The sequence below is a fragment of the Mobula birostris genome, chromosome 12 (genome assembly GCF_030028105.1).
Source record: "Mobula birostris isolate sMobBir1 chromosome 12, sMobBir1.hap1, whole genome shotgun sequence".
NCBI lineage: Eukaryota > Metazoa > Chordata > Chondrichthyes > Myliobatiformes > Myliobatidae > Mobula > Mobula birostris.
The window spans coordinates 18,947,966-18,973,498 of NC_092381.1; the positions used below are offsets into that span (position 1 = coordinate 18,947,966).

General features: G+C 44.7%; 1 protein-coding gene across 5 annotated transcripts in view; it reads left to right on the forward strand.

Annotated features, from left to right (window-relative positions):
• The first annotated feature begins 11,121 nt into the window (after positions 1-11,121).
• lrrc8c (leucine rich repeat containing 8 VRAC subunit C) overlaps positions 11,122-25,533 on the forward strand; it is an 82,787-nt gene continuing 68,375 nt past the window's right edge. For 3 of the 5 annotated variants that reach the window (XM_072273394.1, XM_072273393.1, XM_072273396.1), the window contains exons 1-3: positions 11,122-11,704; positions 21,654-21,747; positions 23,130-23,170. In XM_072273394.1, coding sequence (XP_072129495.1) covers positions 23,158-23,170 — 13 coding nt within the window. In that variant the 5' untranslated portion in view covers positions 11,122-11,704; positions 21,654-21,747; positions 23,130-23,157. Of the gene's footprint in view, positions 11,705-21,653; positions 21,748-23,129; positions 23,171-23,199; positions 23,935-25,533 lie in introns of those variants that run through there. The other 2 variants (XM_072273397.1, XM_072273398.1) reach the window with 2 other exon arrangements.

The following is a 25,533-nucleotide window of genomic DNA, read 5'->3' on the forward strand; positions in this document are numbered from 1 at the left end:
GCCACGGTTCTTCCAGTGTCGCACTCTTTTTGGGGGGGGGGGCGGAGTGCCTGCTCTACTAACGGTGGGTCAGGTCTCATGCCTCAAATTAGAGTGCCTCTTACCACCCCGCCAAGAATCATGGAATGCCCCCGGACGACTTCTATTCCCTAACGCAACCCCCTCCCCCGGTTGGGAATCACTGATCTAGACTTAAGGAATAGAGGGGAGATGACATGGGGTGGAGGGATGGATCAAGAGCAGGTGAATCCAGGTGAGGAGAAGTGATAGGGAAATTGAGGAGGGGAGGGTGTGAACAGCAAGAAGCTGCAAGGGGATGAGTGGAGGCAACAGATGATGGACTCTGATGGGAAAGGTAAGTGGAACACAGATCCAGATGATGGAGATGGGTTAGGCAGAGGGGAACAGCAAAGGAGGAAACCTATTGGGAGGAATGAAACAGTGATAGGGAGCAGGAGGGGGAGTTTGGATTACGCTGGAGAACCTGGTAAAGCAGAAGGAGAGGGAAAGGAAAAGCAGGGCAGAAGGTTATGGGGAATTGGAGGGCTCAATACTGATGAAGTTGGGTTGTATACTATCCAGACAGAATATTAGGCACGATCCTCTAGCTTGTGTTTGACCTCATGTTATTACAATGGGGCATTGGGGGGTGAACCCAAGTGCAGAACACAGACACGGAAGTAACATTAACAGAAGTGTATTTTATTAACAGTTGCCAGGAAGGGCGGAGGGCGAGGATTAGATGCTTACATGGACGTAAACGTTGGACAACAACTGGAGGAGCCGGGACTCGAGATGACAAAACCAAACAACGACAGACAATTCGTATCTTGGCTCGGAGGAGCGGCAAATGGCCTACAATCCTCAGCTAGACACGAGACGACAAAACCAAACAACGACAGCAATTCGTATCTTGGCACATGAAACGGCAAACAGCCGGCAATCACTTAGCTGAACACGAAGAGACAGAATTCCCGAAGCAACCCCAGGCACTGAAGCCACTTAGAATCCACCATTCTCGGCGGCCTAGAACATGCATTACCTCACCGCCTAAGGAGTCCATTCTCAGCGGCCCCGGAAAGTGCATTGCCACCCTGACTACGGTGCGCCAGTCACCAAGTAGATGTAAGCCGGAGTTTTTATGCTGCCAATTCGGACGAGGATCAGGTGCCCTAATCAAGGAGCCCAGTAGAACACGGGGAAAAGGAAATTAACTGAAATGAGGAGTCAGTGGACCGGACCGTGACACATCCTGACAGTGGAGGAGTACGGACAGGACACTGTGGGAATGGGGAAATGGAATTAAAATGGTGACCAACCGGGAGCCGCTAGATAGCCAGGCATGAATATTACTTCTGAGGGGCAAAAAAAAAGAGAATAAAGTTGATTGGAAGGAAAAGGGAGACAGAGGAGAAGAGAAGAACATAGAGAAGGAAGTCTGGGATTACCAAGAGGAGACAAGAAAGAAATTAATGTGGGAAAAATAAAAGAGCAAGAAAACCTGGAATGGATTTTCATGTTTTGGAATGTGCCCTGACCTAGTTTCCTTGCCATAAAGAAAATTTACAAGGATGTTGCCGGGACTTGAGGACCTGAGTTGTAGGGGAAGGCTGGATAGGTTAGGACTTTATTACCTGGGTCCATGGACCCCTTCCCTAATGGCATTGGTCCATGGCATAAAAAAGTTTGGAAAACCCTGCCTTTTCTCATACGTTCTAGATATTGATAGGATTTGATAGAGGTATAAAAAATTATGAGGGGTATAGATAAGCCAAATACAAAGCAGGTCTTTTCCACTGAGATTGAGTGAGACAAGAGGTCCTAGGTTAAGGGTGAAAGGTGAAATATTTAAGGGGAATATGAAGGGGAAGCTTCTTTACTCAGAGGGTGATATGAGCGTGGAACGTGCTGCCAGCAAAAGTGGTGGATGTGGGTTCAGTTTCAACATTTATGAGAAGTTTGGAAAGGTACACGGATGGGAGGGCAATGGAGGGCTATGATTTGGATGCAAGTCATTGGGAGTAGGCAGATTGATAGCTTGGCATGGACTAGATAGGGTGAAGGGCCTGTTTCTGTGCGTGTGGTGTTCCATGATTCTAAGACTCATCCATGTTTTCAATCTCTTCACACCCCAGATCAGCTTTGATCAAGAGATTCACAAAGGGGCAACATATGAGTTGAAACGCGCAGTACATGATTGATGTCATTGGGTGAGGCAGCATCCATGGAAATAAGTAAACAGTTGACGTTTCGGGGCAAGAACCTTCTTCATTCAAGGCCCGAAACACAGACTTATTAATTTCCATAGATGCTGCCTGGCCTGCTGAGCTCCTCCAGCACTTTGTGTGTGTCATTTTGGATTTCCAGCATCTGCAGAATTTCTCGTGTTTACGATTGACATCAGGACCTGATGGGCTGGAATTTAGTGGAACATTTTGGTGCAGTTGTAGGATGAACGTGATGCTGTGGTGTTTACCTCAGTGAGGCAGTTCAGGTGCAACCAATTACTATAGAGTGACAGACGACAGAAAACAGGCCCCTTAACTCAACTTGTCCACACAGATCAACTTGCCCACCTGAGCTAGTTCCATAGCCTATGTCTGGCCCACAACTTTCCTGTCCATGTACTGGCCCATAGGTCTTTTACATTCTTGTATGCTTTGCATAGGAATGTCTGAAACTTCCAGCGCCATTCAGCCATGGAATCTTCAGCTAGATTTCCGGTACTGTTAAAAGCAGGTGGAATGGATTTAAGGTTTGACTATAGCAATAATATCAGCTCCAGTGAGATTTTGGATCTCTGATATCCACATTTCCATTGCTCTGTTTTCGCCCCGGAAGTCATGCTACACTGAATGAAAGATGTTGCCAGTCCCTAAGCTACCTGTGTGTTTTCAAACTTCTTGAAGATAGAGAGCCCAAGCAGATGGGCCATAATTCCCAGATGGATAAATGCCTATTCCATGTACTAATGTGAATGAAATGACACAGTTGGAACTGGCCATGCTTTCTCATTGACCTTGACTGGCAGTGCAACACTTCAGCTATCATCACACTGAAAAACGCATGCATGCTCCCCATGGTCTTTACTCCGGTTGGTATATCAAACGGCAGAACTGTTTATGAAATTGATATCCAAGAAAATGCAGTGATATATCTTAGTGTTTTTAATTTTTACTACCCATTATACCACTGGTGTTTAGGGTAGCGATGAGGGTCCTCCATCTCTGGTGGTGTTCAGGGCTTCCTTCATCATGTCAGTAGCTTCCTCTTGGCTTTCACTACTGTCGGTCACACAAGTTCTGGGTGGAGACTCAGGAATGCCATCCCACACATGTAGAAGGATTCTTCATTGTTGTTTCCACAACAGTTTTGTTTTACCAATCAGGGGTGTTAGCCCTGAGTTGAACCCTCAAACCTGGAGGACCGGAGGACCTCTTCTAGTCTGTCCTTTACCCTTTGACCTGTTTGGCATGGGTGATCCTACCAAGGGTCAAAGTATAAAGCCCTGACTTCAGCCAACGTAGCTCCCTGGGTCATTGAGACACGCAAGCCTCCAAGCCCAATGGCAAGGTGGTAGTCCTCTTGGAGGGTACCTTAGTAAGTGAATGAAAATAGATTTGAGAAATGGGTTTGTAGAAAATCAGAACAACCTGCCAAATTTTAACTGGAAATATGCTCCCTAAGACTATTTTTACAATTATTTCTGAGTTGCTGGATATTACCACACAAGGGCATTATAGATGCTTGACTTGAATGCTGAAGCTAAATTAATGCATTAATATTTTATGATTAATTCCTGACTGTCATTTGGATGCAAATGGCAAGAGCAGATTTAGGGAATAATTTATCTGGGGCCAGATTTGAAAACTTATCTTTAATTGTTAATAATTATTATCCTGGCTATATTTCAATATTTTGCTGATAACACCACTTATAATTGTCTGACACGTGCACCATTCTTATTTTTTTCCTATATTTGGTTAAGGTGATACATTTGTTGGTTGGTTTCACTAATCCTGCCCTACAACAGTCATTTTAAAGAAAACCTATTAGTCAAATGTAATTCTTCTGTTTGCTTTGAAAAAGTCTTGGAAGCTCAATTCCTCCTTATATTAATAGCATTTTCTTTTTCTCTCTTGCCTGGCTGATAAAATTCTTGGCTTCCTTCAAATGTAGAATGCCTGGTTTATGTCCCTTTCAAGAAAAATAAGGGCCAGTTTCTGAAAAATTCCCATTTAAGGATATTGGGCGCTAGGCCTCAGACACATGAAGCTTTCACCTTTGGGGAAAATCCAGTCAATTTGCCGGTGAAAAGATTCCAACTGAGAACACGGGAGATGCGGCAGATGTGGGAAATCCAGAGTAACACATACAAGATGCTTAAGGAACTCAGCAGGTTAGGCAGCGTCAATGGAAAGGAATAAAGACTTGACGTTTTGGGCTAAGACTCTCCTTCATCAGGAACTAGAAAGGAAGAGGGAAGATGAGTGAATAAGAAAGTGGGAGGAGGGGAAGGAGTGCAAGTAGCAGGTAAGGCAGGATGGTAGGTAGGTGAGGGGAGGGGAGTGAAGTAAGAATCTGGGAGTGATAAAGGGCTGAAGAAGAAGGAATCTGATAGGAGCGTAGAGTGGACCACAGGAGGAAGAGAAGGAGGAAGGACACTGGAGGGAGAAGGGAAGCAGATGAAGAAAAGAGAAGAGGTAAGACGGGGGAGAAACTGGGATACGGATGAACAGTGAACTCATGACAATGTTGGGAAGATAATTTTTTCTTAGCTGGAATGCTTTGGCCAGTTCCACAAAGAAAAAAATTATATCAGAATAGAGAATTACTACCTATCCGGGAAGATGGAAGAGGATGGAGCTCTTTGTACTAGACTTTGGAAGACTGAGACTATGGGCAGATGGGTGAGATGTTTCCATGGGACTGGGACTGGAATAGAACCTACAAATATAAGCAGCTCACCAATCAGTGCAAAGCATCGTTTAAAATTAACATGTTCACCCAGCGAGTGGGTGAAACTTGAAGCAGTCATAGTGGTTTTTTTAATGCTTTCAGCGTAAAAGTTGCTAAGCATTTGACGGAGGAACTTGGCACGTCAGGCAGCATCAATAGAGGGGAAGAAGTAATCGATGTTTCCAGCCAAAATGTCAACTGTTTACTCCTCTCCATAGATGCTGCCTGATTTACTGAGTACCTGCAGCATTTTGTGTGTGCTGCTTTGGATTTCCAGCATTTGGAGAATCTCTTGTGTTTATAAGCACTTGAAGGACTGTGGAATTAAAGGATGTGCTGGTAGGATTAAATATATAAGAGTTCGAGGAAGCTTGCGGAGATCTTAAATGCCAGCAGTTATTTGATGTTTTTGTGCTCTGAATATTTTTGTCCAGTGTGTAAGTGGAAGCAAAATCTAAGAGGAGAGTCTTCTACCTGAAGGCTGGGTCTTCGGAATTTGACCAAGCAGAAGCTCAGGACAGAAGAGTACAGCTGAAATACCACTGTCAGCTAAGAGTTGGGCAAATCTTGCTAGCTTTGGTGCACTTGTAGTGCTGCCTCTTGCAAATTTCCAAGCAGCAGTTCAGCTCAGTGTCTGATTTTGATTGATAGCACTTCAGTGAAGTGACTTACTTTACCATGAACAAAAACATTGTTGCGGTATTCATGTCAGTGTCAAAAGTGGCTGCATATATATGAAAGGTAAAGTAAATTTATTTTCAAAGTATGCATCTGTCACCATATACTACCTTGAGATTCATTTACTTGTGGGAAATAAAGGAATACAATAGAATTTATGGAAAACTATATATTAACAAAGACTGACATACAAACAATGTGTAAAAGACAAATGTGGAAATTTAAAAAATAAATAATACTGAGAACATGAGTTGTAAAGTGTCCTTGAAAGTGAATTTGTGGGCTGTGGAATCAGTTCAGTGTTGAGGTGAGTGAGGTTATCCACACCAGTTCAGGAAACCGATAGTTGTAGAGTAATAATTTCTCCTGAACCTGGTAGTGTGGGGTCTTAGGCTCTTGTATCTCCTGTCTGAGAGTAGTCATGGGAAGAGAGCATGACCTGGATGGTGGGGGTCCATGACGATGGATACTGCTTTCTTGTGGCAGTGCTCCTTGTAGATAAACTCAATGCTGGGGTGAACTTTATCTGTGATGAACTTTATCTGTTGAATTTTCTACTCCTGGGCTTTGGTGTTTCCTTACCTAGCAGGGATGCAATCACTTCGGATACTCTCCACTGAGGTAGCCAAGTCATCGTCTGCTGAAACCTAGTTACCATAATTAACAATATCCAGTTTCAGTTTAATCTCTGATGATTGAAGTATTAAGTAACTTTTTGCTTGTTTAATATCTGGGTACTTTAAGGCTCAATGAGTCAGAACAGGAAATTATCTCTCTTTAGAGATTAGTCATTTGCTGAAACAATGGATGTATAAGACTGATGTTACTGTTTGTAGCCCCTTTGACAAATAATTATGGAGGCCATTTTGAGATAAATGTTGGTTTAAAACAATATTTTTGTTATTCTGAAGGAAAAGCATTCTGGTGACATACCTACTTCTGGCAACATCGATTCCTCTAACTTCCAGTAATTTCTACCGCTCCCTCCTTTTTTTTCCATTCCCCATTCTGTTTCCCTTCTCACAAGACCACAAGACAAAGGTGCAGAAGTAGGCCATTCAGCCCATCAAGCCTGCTCTGCCACTCCACCATGAGCTAAACTATTCTCACATCTAGTTCCAATTTCCGGCTTTTTCCCCATATCTCTTGATACCCGGACTAATTAGATACCTATCAATCTCCTCCTTAAACACCCTCAATGATCCGGCCTCCACAGTTGTATGTGGCAATGAATTCCATAAATCCATGACCCTCTGGCTAAAAAAATTTCTCCTCATCTCTGTTTTAAATGGGTACCCTCTAATTCTAAGACTGTGGCCTCTTGTCCTGGACTCACCCACCAAGGGAAACAGTCTTTCCACATCTACTCTGTCCAACCTTTTCAACATTTGAAATGTTTCTCTGAGATCCCCTCTCATTCTTCTATACTCTAATGAATACAGTCCAAGAGCTGACAAACGCTCCTCATATGTTAGCCCCTGCATTCCAGGAATCATCCCCGTAAATCTTCTCTGATCTCTCTCCAACATCAGAACATCCCATCTAAGATAGGGGGCCCAAAACTGCACACAGTATTCCGAATAAGGTCTCACCAGTGCCCCATAGAGCCTCATCAACACCTCCTTACTCTTATACACTATTCCTCTTGAAATGAATGCCAACATAGCATTCGCTTTCCTTACTGCTGATCCAACCTGGTGGTTAACCTTTAGGGTATCCTGCACGAGGACCCCCAAGTCCCTTTGCACTTCCAATTTTTGAATTTTCTCCCCATCTAAATAATAATAATCTGCCCGATTATTTCTTCTTCCAAAATGTACAACCGTACATTCTCAACATTGTATTTCATCCGCCATTTCTTTGCCCACTCTCCTAAGCTGACCAAGTCTCTCTGCAACCTTTCCGTTTCTTCAACACTTCCTGCTCCTCCACCTATCTTGGTGTCATTCGCAAATTTAGCCACAAAACCATTTAATCCATAATCTAGATTACTGATATACATTGTGAAAAGAAGCAGTCCCAACTCCAACCCCTGCGGAACACTGCTAGTAACTGGCAACCAATCAGAATAGGATCCCTTTATTCCCACCCTTTGCTTTCAGCCTATCAGCCAATGCTCCACCTATTCCAATATCTTTCCTGTAATTCCCTCATTTTATTAAGCAGCCTCTTGTGCGGCACCTCATCGAAGGCCTTTTGAAAATCCAAATACTGTACAGAACATCCGCAGCTTCTCCCTTATCAATCTTATTTGAGATTACCTCAAAAAATTCCAATAGGTTGGTGAGGCAGGATCTTCCCTTCATGAAACCATGCTGGCTTGGGCCTATCTTGTCATGCATCTCGAAGTATTTCATAACCTCGTCGTTGAGGATCGACTCCGATAACTTTCCAACTACTGGTGTCAGACTAATAGGTCTGTAATTTTCTTTTTGCTGCCTCTCTCCTTTCTTAAACAGCGGAACTACATTTGTGACCTTCCAGTCCTCCGGAACCATGCCAGAGTCTATTGATTCCTGGAAGATCATTTCCAATGCCTCCACAATCTCCAAAGCCACCTCCTTCAGAACCCGTGGGTGCACCTCATCTGGTCCAGGAGACTCATCTATTCTTAGTACATTTAGCTTCCCAAGCACTTTCTCTCTAGTAATCTTGACTGTACCTAATTCTATTCCCTGAGACCTCTGGCTGTCAGGTATGTTGCTAATGTCTTCCACTGTGAAGACTGATGCAAAATACTCATTTAGTTCCTCTGCCATCTCTTTGTTACCCATTATAATTTCTCCAACATCATTTTCAATCAGTCCTATATCTACCCGTGTCACTCTTTCACTCTTCATTTATTTAAAAAAAACTCTTAGTCCTTTTTAATGTTAATTGCCAACTTCCTTTCATAATTCATCTTTTCTTTCCTAATGACTTTCCTAGTTTCCTTCTGTAAGTTTTTAAAAGTCGTCCAGTCCCCAGTTTTCCTACTAATTTTTGCTTCCTTGTACACCGTCTCTTTTGCTTTTATTTTAGCCTTATCCTCTCTCGTTAGCCATATTTGTGCCATTTTTCCATTCATTCTCAACCCTTCTCTTTAACTCACCTACCCATCAGTTGCCACTAGTGCCACTCCTCCTTCCCTTTCTTCCATCATCCACTGTCCTCTCCTATCAGATTCCTTCTTTACTCCTTTACCACTTCCACCTATCATCTCACAGCTTTTTCCTTCATCCCACCAATCCCCTCACCTGGCTTCATCTATCACCTGCTAGTTTGTACTCCATCTCCACCTCCTACCCTCTTATTCTGGCTTCTTCTCCCTTGTTTTCAGGTCCTGATGAAGGATCTCGGCTGGAAACATCAACTTATTCTCCTCCATCGATGCTGCCCGACCTGTTGAGTTCCTCCAGTGTGTGTTGCTCAAAGTATTCCGTATGAAGTGCTCCTTTTAAGATAATGCATATTTTGCAACTGTTAATTCTCACAGGTGGAGTTTATTAGAAAAAAAAAGCTAATTAAAGCTGTAAAATTATACAATGCTGGGAATTCTTAATAGATCAGGCAGAATCTCAGAAAAAATAGTTCTAATGTTTCAGGTAAAACATTTCATTGCTAATAATAATTTTTATGAGATACTGATATCTGGGAATTGGATTAAAGCTACATGGAGTAAAAACATAAGTTTAAGCACAAGAGATGTTGCAGATGCTGGAAATCCAAAGTAACACACACACACACACAAAATGCTGAAGGAACTCAGCAGGTCGGGCTGCTTTTACGGAGGAGAATAAACAGTTGACGTTTCAGACTGAGAACCTTCATCAGGACTGAAAAGGAAGGGGGGAGAAGCCAGATTAGGAAAGTGAAGGGAGGGGAAGGAGTACAAGATAAAAAGTGATAGGTGAAGCCAGGTGAAGAGGAAGGTAGGTGGGTGGGGGAGGGGGATGAAGTGAGAAGCTAGGACGTGATAGGTGGAAGAGGCAAAGGGCTGAAGAAGGAACCTGATAGGAGAGTGGACCATGGGAAAAAGGGAAGCCCACCCTTCTCCTCACCTGGTCTCACCTATCACTTGTCAGGTGGATCTTCCTCTCCCACTACCTTCTTATGCTGGCTTATCCCCAATAGCTTTCCTGCCCTGGTGAAAGCTCTCGATCCAAAACTTTGCTTATTCTACGAAGTGCTGGATAACAACCATTTTCAACAAGAAAGAGTCTAGTCTAACACTCAGAAGTAGAGAGAGATGTACAGCAGATTAATGACAATCAGGTTTGTTATCACTGTCTTATATGATGTGAAGTTTGTGGCTTTGCAGCAGCAGACCCGTGCAAAGATATAAAGTTACTATAAATTACAAATATATAAATATTAATTGGCCAGATGTTGCTCATTATTGCAGTATTTCTCATTCCTTTAATAACAAAATAACAAAACTGCTGGAGGCAGTCTGCCAGTCCAGATGACGGGTCTCAGTCTGAAATGCCAACTGTTCATTTGCCTCCACAGATGCTTGCTACCTGACCTTCCTCTGGCAGTTTGTTTATTGTTTCTGTTTGGTACATTGTTTTTTTTTATTGCCCTACCAAATATTGCGAGGCCTAGATACAGTGGGTGTGAAGAGGATGTTTCCGATAGTGGGAGAGCCTAGGACCAGAGGGCCCAGCCTCAGAAAACAAGTATATCTCTTTAGAACGGAGATGAGATGACATTTCTGTAGCCGGAGGGCGGGTTGAGATGCTTATGGAAGCCAAGTTCTTGATTAGTAAGGGTGAGAAGGCAGGAAAAATGGGGTTGAGAGGGAAAATAAATCAGCCATGATTGAACAGAGGAGCAGATTGGATGGGCCAAATGCCACGATTCTCTTCCTATGTCTTACCGTCTAACGGTCTTGTCACTACTACAGTGGGAAATCTTTGTTTTGCACGTCATCCATACAGGTCATTTCATTACAACAAAGCACTGACGTTGTACAGGAGAGAACAATAATAGAATGCGGAATAAAGTGTTACAGAGAGTGGAGTGCGGGCAAGCAAACAACTCCAGCATCCACAGTCTCTCGCAATCCATTTCTCGTTCCTTTGTATCTAGAGAGAAGGTTTAAAAATACAGTTTGTCCTACGAGAAACCGGGAAGGGAGATGGGAAATCCACTGCATTGGGTGACCTCTCCAAGATGGTCCAATCTGGGAGTATATTTTCTAAATAGGTCAATAACCCAAACGCTTGTCCAAGATTTTCTGCAGTTTGTATCGTTCCGTGCACAGTTGAAAAGCCCCCTTCTATTCCGCAACAGGACACACCAATCCAGAAATAATCGCGTTGTTGATGTCTGACTAGGAGGTGTTGCAGCACAGCCACCCAATGCGTCCTCCACCCTAACGCCGATTGCCCGAGATACCCAGCAAGCACGCCTCAACTCCGCCGACTCCCACCTCCGGTCCACATGGGCGCCGGGAGGGGCGGGGCCGGGGTCACATGACGCAGAGGATCCTCACCCACCGTCTCCCACTCAGTGCAGCGAAGGTGGTGTTCGTCTTTCCCCTCCCCCCTCCTTCCTGATTAACTCTTTAGCGCGGAGATCTGGCTGAACGCTCCGTAGACCCGGAAGGAGGAGAGACCCGTCCTTTTTCCTGCAGAATAGACTGTAGCACCGTGTATATGCGAAGCTAAAGCAGCCAGATGTGTCATTCTAGCCGGGGGGAGTGGTGTTCCGCGCTGCAGCGAGGCAATGGTTGTGGTCTGCATGAAGAGGGATGCTAGCCGGTGCGCCTTGCGGGCAGTAGCTGAAGAAGACACTAGCCACCGTTAACCAGCACTCCCAGTCCCACTTGGATTGAATGGTGACTCCTCATTCCCTGAAGGAAAAGGTGAAAAATGTGAAACATGCAACGTGACTTCTGCGACCAAGGGAATATCTCTTTTTTAGAATTAAGGCCAGGAAAGACCCGGATTGTCTGCCTCTTCGGGATGAACAGCTCCGGTTTTATTTTAAAGTGCTGGGAATCTTTGGGCGTTTGCCTCATGTAAAACGGTACTCATGCTGTGGACTCAAACGCTCTCATTGCTAGCCGATGTCTCCTAATGTAAGTTATTAATATTAAACGTGCTCTGTCGTGGAAGGGAGGGGGTGGAGAGGAGTGGGGGCTACTACAGAAAAGCGCCCAGCTTCTTCATTCAGCACCGAGTCATTTACTTGCGTATCAGTCCTATATATTACCGAGGCCCAAGCACAAACGAGAGAAAATCTGCAGATGCCGGAAATCGAAGCAACACGCACAAAATGCTGAGTTCCTCCGGCTTTTTGTGTGAATTGCCGATGCCCCTAACGTTGCACAACAGTCGGCATTTCGTCCTCTCTCGCTGGGCTAAGGAAAACGAGACACGACGGGTTTTGTTTGGAGGCTGGTGTTTTTTTTTGGAAGGGTCGGAGCGATCTATGTCTTGTCAGTTCAGTGGGTATTAACAGAAAGTTATCATTAATCTCTGCCATCCCGACTAATGCCAGTTTCTAATCGGAGTCGAACCGCCTGTTGACTTTACCTGACTGGGTTTCTGCAGCAGACAGTAGAGACGGCTCTGAGGGTGGGGTTAAATCTGCCTCTCTCTTTGTACACGCGGCTGCATAGAGAGTATGCATTTGTATGGGGCGACTCGTGCCAAGTATATGTAGCGGAATTAAAAGGTGTCTGGGTGGGTTTTACCCAGATTAAGGTTGCGAAGGTGTAATGAATTAAGGTATAAATAACACAATAGAAAAATTGCGGTTCGAGACAGCCTGTAGCTCCCCGTTATCGCATGTGGCTTGAGAAGGTGTCACTTGGAAAATGTTTTGTTAGCAAGATTGGAAATGGGAATAATTCTGTTCTTAAGAGGGGAAGGGGAGAGGCCCGAGCGTCTCATCGGCCTGTCAATGCCACACGCCGGTATTTGACGTTACAGTGTGAGGGAACTCCCGGTGTGTTGTTTGGGGCCGGATGGCGGTAACACGTCGCTCAAACAGCGGTGAATCAGCTACGCAACTCTGCTTCAGTTCGTCTTAACATTTTCTGATGCAGCAGGATGTTGGTCTGGATGGACAAACGCAGGAAACACCTGACCAAGACTTCATAAACAATTTACTTGGTGGAAATGGATCGAATGTGGCATCATTATGTAGCTTTGTGTGAGGCCGAATTTAAAGCCGGGGGTTTCCAGATTCCTTGCTGATTAATTAAGGAAAATTTGCGAGGTAGTGCGTCACGACTTGCAGCATTGCACCTCCCCTAGTTCATAACATTTCCCTGGAGTTTGTGTTTCAATCTAATGCACGCACTGGTGGGTCAGACAGCATATGTGGAGAAAGAAAGACAAGGTTTCTGCTGGTAGCCCACTAACTACATCCAGTACAGAGTCATGGCAAAGTACAGCACAGAAACTGGCCCTTTGGCCCATCTAGGCTGTGCCAAGCCATGTAAACTGCCTACTGGCATCGACCTGCTACGGGACTATAGCCCTCCATTCCCCGACCGTCCGTTTACCGATCTAGTCACAAACAAGAGAAAATCTGCAGATGCTGGAAATCCAAGCAACACACACACACACACACACACACACACACACACACACACACACACAAAATGCTGGAGGAACTCAGCTGTTTCGAACCGAGACCCTCCAGCAGGACTGATGTACTGACCTAAACTTCTCTTTAACAACGATATCGAGCTCACATGCAGTTAGTTCCACATTCTTGCGACTCTCTAAGTGAAGAAGTTTCCCCTCATGTTCCCCTTAAACTTTCCACCTTTTATCTTTTACCTGTGATCTGTGGTTGTAGTTCCACCCAACCTCAGTGAAAAAAAAGCCTGCTTCCAGTTACCCTATTCAGACCCCTCATAATTCTATATACCTCGATCACATCTCCCCTCAATCCTTTATGTTCCACGGAATAAATTCCTGACCTATTCAATCTTCCCTGATAACTCAGGTCCTCCATTCGTTCAGCTTTGTTTCTATGTGTGTGTGTACGTAACTGCGTGGACAGACTGAGTCTTACCCTATTAGGCTGAGAAATTCCAAACCATAAACACTAGAGATTCTGCAGATGATGGACATCCAGAGCAAAAGACCCAAAATTCTGGCGGCACTCAGCAAGTCGGGCAGCATCTATGGAGAGGAATAAACAGTTGATCGTTTGGGCTGAGACTGTTCTTTGGGACTGGAAAGGAAGTGGGGAGAAGCCAGATAAGAAGGTGTGGGGAGGGGAAGGGAAGAGATACAAGCTGGCGAGTGATAGGTAGAACCAGGTGATTGGGGGGGGGGAATGAAGTGGCAAGCTGGGAGGTGATAGGAGGAAGAGGGAACCCCACCTGCCACAAAAGGCGGGATTTCCCGATGGTCACCCATTTCAGTTTGCCCTCCCAATCCAATTCGTCAGTCCATGGCCTCCACTACTGCCATGATGGGCCACTCGCAGGCTGGCGGAGCAACACCTCGGATTCTGTCCGGTGGCAGGAACATCAATTGCACCAAATTTCAGTAATTTCTCACCACTTTCCCCCCCCCCCCCTTTTCCATTCCCCTTCTGGCTCCTCTATCACCCATTCACTTCTCACCTCCTTCTGCATGGTGAGCCTCCTCGTTCCCTTTCTTCCCATTTGTACTCCTTCCCCACCCCGCCAGCTTATTCTGGCTTCTTCCCCTTTCCTCTACATCCTGATGAAGGGTCTTGGCCTGAAACGTCCCCTGTTTATTCCTTTCCATGGATGCTGCCTGACCTGCTGAGTTCCTCCAGCATTTTGTGTGTGTTGCACAGAAACTCCAATGTGTAAAGACCCAATATTTTCACAGAATTAACCGGCATGCCACTTACATATTGAAACACCCCATGGCAGTGCACCTTTCTGTATGGTCAGTGCTGATGTCAGTAATCATGCAATGGCACCTGCCCTAACAAACTTGTACACACTGTGGAGTGTGGGCGCGAAAACAGGTCTACACAACAGGAAGAATCCTTATGCCAGAGGTATTTAAAGGGCCAATGAACTTAGGACAGGAAGGAATTGGCCTGATTCTGAGAGACTGAATTTTTGATGTGGCAGCAGCTGGGGAAATGTACAGAACATAGAACAGTATGGGTCCTTCAGCCCACAATCTTATGTCAACCCTTAACTTACTCTACAATCAATCCTCTACATATCCCTCCGCTTTTCTTTCATCCATATGCCTACCTAAGAGCCTTTTAAATGTCCCTATTTTATCAGCCTCTACCACCACCCTCAGCAGTGCATTCTAGACACTCGAGGATGTGTGTGTGTATATATATATATAAATCCACCTCTGGCATCTCCCCTAAACTTTCCTCCACTCGCCTTAAAATGATGTCCTGTGGTACTAGCCATTGTCACTCTGGGAAAAGGGAAAAGGGTGCCGGCTGTCCATCCTCCTCAAGGATGCTGTCCAAGTTGCATGCCATCTTAGACAATGTCTCCCATCCACTACATAATGGACTGGGTGGGCACAGGAGTACATTCAGCCAGAGACTCATTCCAGCGAGATGCAACACTGAGCATCATAGGAAGTCATTCCTGCCTGTGGCCATCAAACTTTACAACTCCTCCCTTGGAGGGTCAGACACCCTGAGCCAATAGGCTGGTCCTGGACTTATTTCCTGGCATTTACATATTACTATTTAATTATTTATGGATTTATATTGCTTTATTTATACTCTATTCTTGGTTGGTGCAACTGTAACGGAAACCAATTTCCCTCGGAATCAATAAAGTATGACTATGACTATAACTATGACTAATTAAATGCTGCCTGACCTGGTGAGTTGCTGGTGTGTTGCGTGTCGGAGCAGGTGGGAAAGTGAACCAGAAGCTTTGCAAGAGCTGGCAATCAAGTTGTCCCTTCCCTGTGGCCTGGTCCTGGGTCCGCACTTTTCATGTAAGTCACATCTCTAAAAGCATCCAGTGCTGTGTAAGGACAGTCAGATGAACTGGACAGACATACACAGTCAGTGTCCTCAAAAAACATCAGCACATCATCAGGGTTCTCTGATAGGAGAAAGACATGAAAGACCTAGAGGAAAAATAACAATAAGATTGAAAGAATGCAGAGAGAATTTACAAAGATGTTGCCGGGACTTGAGGACATGAGCTATAGGGAACGGTTCAATAGGTTAAGATTTTATTCCCTGGATTGTAAGAGAATGAGGGAGACTTGATAGAGGTGTACAAGATTATACCAGCTGATGGGGTAGTGGCATCTGCACTGGATTTCGAAGCGAGTGGTGTCAGGTTCGAATCCAGCTGGCTCCTTGCACGCTCTCCACCTGGGCTGAGTGGAGCATCGATCTAGCCACTTAGTCTCGTAAAAAGCAGACCGATGCTGAAGAATTGCTATATTTATACTCTATTCTTGGTTGCGGCAACTGTAACGAAATCCAATTTCCCTCAGGATCGATAAAGTATGACTATGACTATGATTATAAGAAACGGCAAAGCTGCTGCCCGGTGCGCCACTAGGTGTGGAGAGGGACAGTAACGCAAAATAATGAGGGATATAGAAAGGGTAAATGTAAGTAGGCTTTTAACACTGAGGTTGGGTGAGATGAGAACTAGATGTCATAGGTTAGGGGTGAAAGGTGAAATATATGAGGGAACCAGAGGGGAAATTTCTTCACTCAGAGGGTGGTGAGAGTGTGGAATGAGCTGCTAACGGACACGGTAGATGAGGGTTCATTTGCAACATTTAGGGGAAGTTTTGATACTTATGAATGGGAGAGGTATGGAGGTCTATGGTCCAGGTGCAGGCCAATGGGACTAGGACGGCATAGACTAGATGGGATGAAGGGCTTGTTTCTGTGCTGTGATGCTTTATGACTCTATGAGGGTCGTGGTGAGAGTGGAGAGGAAGCATAGGGTGTGCATGTACCCATCTGAAACCTGTATGGTAGAAGCGAGTATGTGATGGGAGGGATAGAACAATGAACATTACAGCAGAGTACAGGCCCTTCAGCTTACGGTGTTGTGCCGACCGTGAAACCTACTCTAAAGTCAACCTAACCTTTCCCTTCTACATTGCCCTCCATTTTCCCTATCATCCATGTGTCTACCTAAGAGGTTCTACCACCACCCCTGGCCGGGCAGTCCCTGCACCCAGTGCTCTGTATATAAAGACATCCCCACTAAACTTCAGGAAGAGGTGCAGTCGACGTTTCAGGCCGAGACCCTTCATCAGGACTAACTGAAGGAAGAGTGAGTAAGGGATTTGAAAGTTGGAGGGGGAGGGGGAAGGGGAAATCCAAAATGATAGGAGAAGACAGGAGGGGGAGGGATGGAGCCAAGAGCTGGACAGGTGATAAGCAAAAGGGATGCGAGAGGATCATGGGACAGGAGGTCCAGGAAGAAAGACAAGGGGGAGGGAACCCAGAGGATGGGCAAGGGGTATATTCAGAGGGACAGAGAGAGGAAAAGGAGAGTGAGAGAAAGAATGTGTGTATAAAAATAAGTAACAGATGGGGTACGAGGGGGAGGTGGGGCATTAGCGGAAGTTAGAGAAGTCAATGTTCATGCCATCAGGTTGGAGGCTACCCAGGCGGCATATAAGGTGTTGTTCCTCCAACCTGAGTGTGGCTTCATCTTTACAGTAGAGGAGGCTGTGGATAGACATGTCAGAATGGGAATGGGATGTGGAATTAAAATGTATGGCCACTGGGGAGATCCTGCTTTCTCTGGCGGACAGAGCGTAGGTGTTCAGCAAAGCGGTCTCTCAGTCTGCGTCAGGTCTCGCCAATATATAAAAGGCCACATCGGGAGCACTGGATGCAGTATATCACCCCAGCCGACTCACAGGTGAAGTGATGCCTCATCTGGAAAGACTGTTTGGGGCCCTTAATGGTGGTAAGGGAGGAAGTGTAAGGGCATGTGTAGCACTTGTTCCGCTTACACGGATAAGTGCCAGGAGGGAGATCAGTGGGGAGGGATGGGGGGGACGAATGGACAAGGGAGTTGCGTAGGGAGCGATCCCTGTGGAATGCAGAGAGGGGGGGGAGGGAAAGATGTGCTTAGTGGTGGGATCCCGTTGGAGGTGGCGGAAGTTACGGAGAATAATATGTTGGATCCGGAGGCTGGTGGGGTGGTAGGTAAGAACCAGGGGAACCCTATTCCTAGTGGGGTGGCAGGAGGATGGAGTGAGAGCAGATGTACATGAAATGGGGGAGATGCGTTTAAGAGCAGAGTTGATAGTGGAGGAAGGGAAGCCCCTTTCTTTAAAAAAGGAAGACATCTCCCTCGTCCTAGAATGAAAAGCCTCATCCTGAGAGCAGATGCGGCGGAGACGGAGGAATTGCGAGAAGGGGATGGCGTTTTTGCAAGTATGGAGAATAATATGTTGGACCCGGAGGCTGGTGGGGTGGTAATATGGTGACTTCTGCCGCCGCCTCCAACGGGATCCCACCATTAAGCACATCTTTCCCTCCCCCCCTCTCTCTGCATTCCACAGGGATCGCTCCCTACGCACTCCCTTGTCCATTCGTCCCCCCCATCCCTCCCCACTGATCTCCCTCCTGGCACTTATCCGTGTAAGCGGAACAAGTGCTACACATGCCCTTACACTTCCTCCCTTACCACCATTCAGGGCCCCAAACAGTCCTTCCAGGTGAGGCAACACTTCACCTGTGAGTCGGCTGGGGTGATATACTGCGACAAGTGCTCCCGATGTGGCCTTCTATATATTGGTGAGACCTGACGCAGACTGGGAGACTGCTTTGCTGAACACCTACGCTCTGTCCACCAGAGAAAGCAGGATCTCCCAGTGGCCACATATTTTAATTCCACATCCCATTCCCATTCTGACATGTCTATCCACGGCCTCCTCTACTGTAAAGATGAAGCCACACTCAGGTTGCAGGAACAACACCTTATATTCCGTCTGGGTAGCCTCCAACCTGATGGCATGAACATCGACTTCTCTAACTTCCGCTAATGCCCCACCTCCCCCTCGTACCCCATCTGTTACTTACTTTTACACACACATTCTTTCTCTCACTCTCCTTTTTCTCCCTCTGTCCCTCTGAATATACCCCTTGCCCATCCTCTGGGTCCCCCCCACCTTGTCTTTCTTCCCGGATCTCCTTGTCCCATGATCCTCTCGCATCCCTTTTGCCTATCACCTGTCCAGCTCTTGGCTCCATCCCTCCCCCTCCTGTCTTCTCCTATCATTTTGGATCTCCCCTTCCCCCTCCAACTTTTAAATCCCTTACTCACTCTTCCTTCAGTTAGTCCTGACGAAGGGTCTCGGCCTGAAACGTCGACTGTACCTCTTCCTAGAGATGCTGCCTGGCCTGCTGCGTTCACCAGCAACTTTTATGTGTGTTGCTTGAATTTCCAGCATCTGCAGAATTCCTGTTGTTTGCCCCCTAAACTTCCCTCCTTTCACCTCTCTGTGTAAAGAACATCTGACATTCTCCCTACTGTATACTCTAATCACCTCAAAATTATGCCTCTTGTTTTAACCATTTCTGCCTTAGGAAAAAGTCCCTGGCTGTCCACTCGATCTATGCCTCTTATCTAGATGTGGGATATGAAATGGATAAATTATGCCCCCTTGTATTAGCTAGTTCTGCCTTTGGAAAAAGCCCCTGGCTGTCCTCTCAATCTATGCCTCTTATCTAGATGTGGGATATGAAACTGATAATTAGAAAGGAGCATAAAGTCAACTTGAATTACCTCTAATCTTCTACTCTCTGGAGACTTTGTAGTCAATTATGGGATCAGCCAAAATTCATACTGCCGAGCTGTGGTGGTCACTCCCTTGGAGAGAGGGTTCAGCTTCAAGCTTGCTAGATCAACCCTGCCAAGTATGATTATGTATCATCCCTGACTGAACTAGAGTAAGAATGTGTTTATTGTGCTGGTGTAAGTACCCGCCTTAGCTAAATAGCTGGAAAAAAATCTGTGTTTAAGATCTAACAGCAACAGCACCTTCCCCGGTCATAACCTAACACTGGCTTTGCAAACACGGCCACTGCAGCTTAAAATAAGAGACCTATACTCCGTGGCCACTTTATTAGGTACAGGAGTGGAAACATCTGCTTCTGTAGCCCATGCACTTCAAGGTTCGACATGCTGAGCATTCAGAAATGTTCTTCTGCACGCCATCTTGTTATTTGAGTTACTGTCACCTTCCTGTCAGCTTGAACCAGTCTGGCTGTTCTCCTCTGATCTCTCTCATTAACAACGCGTTATCACCCACAGAGCTGCATATCACCGGATGACATTTCTTTCGCACCATTCTCTGTAAACTCTTAAATTAAGACTGTTGTGTGTGAAAATCCCAGGAGATTGGCAGTTTTTGAGATACTCAAATCGCGCTGCCTGGCGCCAACAATCATTCCACGGTCAAAGTCACTTAGATCACATTCCTTCCCCATTCTGATGTTTGAGATGAACAACGAACCTCCTGTCCACGTCTGTGTGCTTTTTATACAGGTATACCTAATGAAGTGGGCACTGACTGTATGACAAACCCTAGAAACAATTAAGCTGGAGTAATGCGCTCAGTTCGAGCTTTCAACATATAAGGGAGAGAACTGCGGAGATTTATTAGTATGTCACAGAGCAGAACCAAATTTTTTCTCGATAAGGTAGAAAAGGTCAAGGGGAGGTTTGGCTGAGATGTTTAAAATTCTGATGAAAAACTTTGATAGCAAATTTGCTTTTCAGTTCTTAATAATTCACTATCTGATACGATCCTTGTCGGGGAACATATATTACATCGATTTTGTGAACCAGAGAGCTGGAATAGGGGCTTGCTCCGTTGACTTCACACATTGGTCCAGTATTGCAGTGTCCGGGAATGAGGGGAGCACAGTAACAACTTACAGCGTCAGCGATTGAGGTTCAATTCTCACCGCTGTTTGTGTGTTTTCCCCATGACCGCATGGGTTTCTTCCTCCCACATTCAAAATAAGGGTCAGTGAGTAGTTGGCATGATATAATAATAGTGAGTACTTTATAGATCCCAATGGGAAATTCTTTTGTTACAGCAGCAACAGTCAGCAGTGTGAAGACTTAATTAACAATAAAGTACAGAATAATGTGCAATAATGATCTACAAAATAATAAAACAGAGACTGTTGTGTGTGAGTTCTCTTGTTGCATAGAAACGAATTGTTGTATATGCTTATTGCATTTGGTAGGAAAGATTTCTTGTAATGATCCTTGTGACAGTGGAGCTGAGTAAGTCTGTTTGAAAGGGTGCTCCGCTGCTTATTCAGTAGGTCATGGAGAGGATGTGCCAGGTTGTCCATAATGGATAACAGCTTGTTTAGTGACCTCCTCTCCACCACGAACTCAAAAGAGTCTGGGTTGTAGCCAAGGACAGATCTAGTCTTCCTGATGAGTTTATTTAGTCTTTTTGCATCACCAGCATCAATGTAAAGGTAAAGCCACAAAGAAGGTTGCAGTCACTGCAACAGACTGGTAAAAGATCTCCAACATCTCCAACATCCTGCTGCACACATATGTTGGTGCCAGAAGCATAGCTGCCCCCAGCACATCCTTAGACTGTGATGGTCATTCATACAAACTGTATGTTTCAGTCTATGTGAGACAAATAAAGCTAAGCCTAATCTAATTGAAAGTTTCAAAAGAGCTGAGATCAGATTTATTACCTCCCAAAAAAATTCGATTAGGGAGGTTTGAGGGGGATGGAATCTGAAATTATCCAGAAAATGGAGGTACAATCAGAATCTAAAGGGAAATGGTTTATAATGAAGGGAAATTGTGCGGGCCTTTGGGGGTATGACTAAATGGAGAAATCTTTCCGAGAGTCAGACAGTTTCAATGGGTTAAATGCATGATCCAGTGATCAAGTAGCAATGTGCTGACTTGGAGTGTAGATTGACAACATATATGCAATTCTTCTCCATCTGAGATATTTTTGAGCCAAGAAAAGATATGTTAAAATGTCAAAGGGTATTTTATGGAGTAGTTTATTTTTGCTCTAACAGTTTTATAGAAAAACTTTTGCATTATTATTTTGCAGGTTTTGATAATTCTATTCATGCTGGAGTTATAGAAGGAGAGAATTTATAAAGTCACAAACCACCTCCTTGAAAGAGGCAATACTTTCTGTGTAGGTAAGTATGGAAATTGATAGAAGTTGCGTTTAAATTGAGGTCTGGCTGGGGATTTGTGATAGTTGGGACAATCAGCTGGGAACTGGCATTTGAACAAGGTTTGTAGTTCTACCAAAGTCCAGCTGATTGGTGGAAACCACCTAAGATGAACAAATGCCATTGGTTTCTGTCCTTTAGCATACTCCCTGCATGGTTACTCTGAACAGCTTCTCAGAGGATCGTCATCTCGTGGTGGTGGAGAGGTTTGTGTATTTCTGATATCATGAGAGTGATCTTGTCTGGAGGTTAGTTCCTGGTAGGGTCACCGATGATGATAAGATCAAGGGAGAGGTTCCAGACAGAACAATCCAACCAAGACCTCAGCGGTGGATTTGGCAGAAGATGATGACGCATCACAATGGCAATGTATGCGAAGGAGACTGCAACAGTGAAGTTATCTTGCATTCCATGTCACTGGACCCTGATCCCGATCTGTTAATGATCTTGTGGTGTCTGCTCACAGTTTAGCCTCCCCACATTAAACAAAGCCATGTACACTCATTCTCCATTAAGGGAATCCACCTTAGAACATTGTACTCAATTCAAGGAATCACACTACTACCTTGAATAGAAACTTGTCTCCACAGTAATACTTGCACTGAAATTTTATCATGAATTAGAATTAGGTTGTGTCAAATAAGAGTAAGAATTTTTTTTTAACCTGGAAGTATTCCTTTTAACCAAATTAGTGAATATCTTAAGCAAGGTTTTCTTCTGAAAAGAATTTCACAATTCCTAAACTGGAAGTGTAGTGAAAAAGCAATGTTATTAAATGCACATTTTATGGCACATTGAGTATGCTACACCGTTCCATTATGGCTGATTTATTATCCCTCTCAACTCCATTCTCCTGCCTTCTCCCCCTAACTTTTGATGCCCTTATTAATCAAGAACATCTCAACCTTCACCCAACGTCTTGACTCCCCTACTGTTGGAAACATCCTCTCCACGTCTGCTGTGTCCAGGCATTTCAATATTTGGTAGGTTTCAATGATAACCACCACCCCCCCCATTCTTCTAAACTCCAGTAAGTGCAGAGACATCAAACACTTCTCATCACAGGGGTGGATCATATGAGCATGTGAAAAAGTGTAATGTGAACAGAGATATTTTAAGAACCTTTTTCCTATGAGAATGATGGAAATTCATTTCCTAACAGCAATCGTAGCTTTAACTTTGAATTCTTTTGGATTAATGAACTGTTGTTAGGAGCACATTGTAATCCTGTTACCTGAAATTTACAATGAATAAGCCTGAATTTCCAAATCTATACCACTTGTGGCTCCTGTTTGGATTTATTCTCATTTCTGTTCTTAAAAGAGCTTTTATTTTCTTTTTGGCAGATTGGAAACCGCATGGGCTAACCGCTAGATGTCGTTCCCACGTGCGTACTTCCCAATCCTCTTGCAATGTGTATGCTGCAATGTTCAGGAGCTATTACTCGGAAAAGGGCATCACTCGCGTTACATGTCTGCAAAGTCTAGATACTGAAAGGATGCTGACATTTCCTTTAATCAAGAATGGTCATGAATGATTGAAAATGGTGGGGATGAAGCCACCAAGAAATACCGTGGCTGGAATATGGAGTGTTGGGTACTCAGTGAAGCAGGCTAAGAACATCTCGAGCTAGTTTCTGCAGGGTTTGCTCCCTTTGGCCTCAATGTTCTGCAGAGGCCTCTGCAGTAAAGCCCTTTGACTGTAAACGTGAGGAGATGATCAAAATCTCCTTGACTTCCTTCTTCATTCATTTAATTTTTCAGAGATACGGTGTGGAGCAGACGCTTGTCCATTTAACTCTGGCCTAATCACATGACAATTTACAATGACCAATTAACCTAATAGCACTTGTGTCTTTGGGCTGTGGGAGGAAACCAAGGCACCCAGAGGAAACCCATTCAGTCATGGGGAGAATGTACAAACTCCTCACCGATGGTGCCAGAATTGAACTCCTGGCTCTGACACCTGGAGCTTCAATAATGTCATGCCAACCGCCATGCTGCTATAGCCTCCCATCTAATATCTGACAGTCAGGATGTTGGTGGAAGCTGAGCCTTCACCGGCTCATCAATCATCTGATAGGCACACATGGTCAAGGACTTTGATAAGCAAGATACAATGGAGGCTCTTGGAGTGAAACTCCAGCGCAAGGTATTACCTTTAGGAGAAGACAGCACAGAAATGGAATTAGTCATCCAGGCCTGGCCAATCACAGCATGGCAGAGAGATGCCAGATATGTACTGCATGCTCTTCACTAATCCTAATCTAGCTGTGACAATCCTGCTAAAGAATTTCTTTCCACTTCTCCTGCCCTACTGATCTGGCTGTCACGAAGATGCTGCATGCTTCCAGGTCATTCGCTCGTTGGCTTCCAATCACCTTCTCATTCAGAAAACAATATTTTTGCCATGCTTAAGAAGAGAATACTGAGTAATCTCTCTCTTAATTTTCACTCTCTACTTTGCCTGCAGCCCATACTTCGATGTGTACTCAGCTAACTCTCCAAAATCATACCGCCTTGGATGTTCTTGTTGGTTCCAGGATCATTAGTATATATTTTGTCATCACTTTTGCATTCATGCTCAGTACTAATGTTGTGCATGTGTGGACATCTGCATATCATCCCTTCCTGCATTGCGTGCCAGTTATGATCTGGCATCATAAACTTCTGAACTAATGTGCTTCTGTGGATTTCTGCCTATCATCCTTTCCAGATGGGATCTGAACAAGTGCCAAATGAATAGTCCCCCATGCTATGGTTCTCTAACTTCATCTGAAAGTACTTTCGCCATGCTGTCTTGGATGGAAAGAGTCTGAATTCAGAGTGTTCCTTGTGTTTGCTCTGCTTCCTGATGTCATCATGCTCCTTCCTTCACTATCCAGTTCATTTGCGAAAGGTTTAGTTCTAAAATTCACAAGCTTCAGTTCAGATCTCCTGAAGCTAAGTGCTGACAGACTTTATTGCTTTCAGCTGTTAGGCTGAATTGCTACATCTTTAGCTCTTCCATAGCCTTGGTGGGGAGGGGGGGGGGAATGAACATCTAATCTTTTCAATTCTTCTGTGGAACAGTTTCATCAAGTTTCTCTCAAGCATCAGCTATGTACTTTTGCTGTGATGGCTTCATCCATAGTATTTGATATCCTATTGCCATACTTAGCCCGCAAGTGAGCTTTTAGACTTCTTCTGATGCCAAATTTCAGTAATGTTTGTCGCTGTCCTTTGTCTCCTTTTTGACACTTTACTAATCATTGTCAATCCACACAAGTAATAACTGCATCAGAGAAACTCTTCCCAGATACTTTTCTTCTAGCTAGGATACTAGAGCAAAATGCTTGCAGGCTTATTTTTTTCTTGATTCCTTTTTGCAGTGGTAAGTGCTCCCATTAATGTTCATCTTTCTTTCCTATAGGGGCCATCCTGAGTTGTGACATCCTGTCAGTCCCCTTGCCTTTTAAACCTCCCCTTGTGCTCTTCAAACGTTCAAGTCCATCCTCAATAGCATCTCACCGCTACTTGTGGCTTACCTTATTTATTTCCCACAGTTGGCAGTCTCTAATCCATGCAAACACATCAAAACTCCTGAAAGGGTGGAGGGAATATAAATCGACACAAATCAACACAGCACTAGGAATTTAGAGCAAGTTTCCCCTCAGTTGTTAAACATTTTGAGATCCATGGATGCCTGACTAGTCACTGGGGAAATGTGCAACAGACAGCCTGCTTATTTAATCTTTATGTAAATAAATCT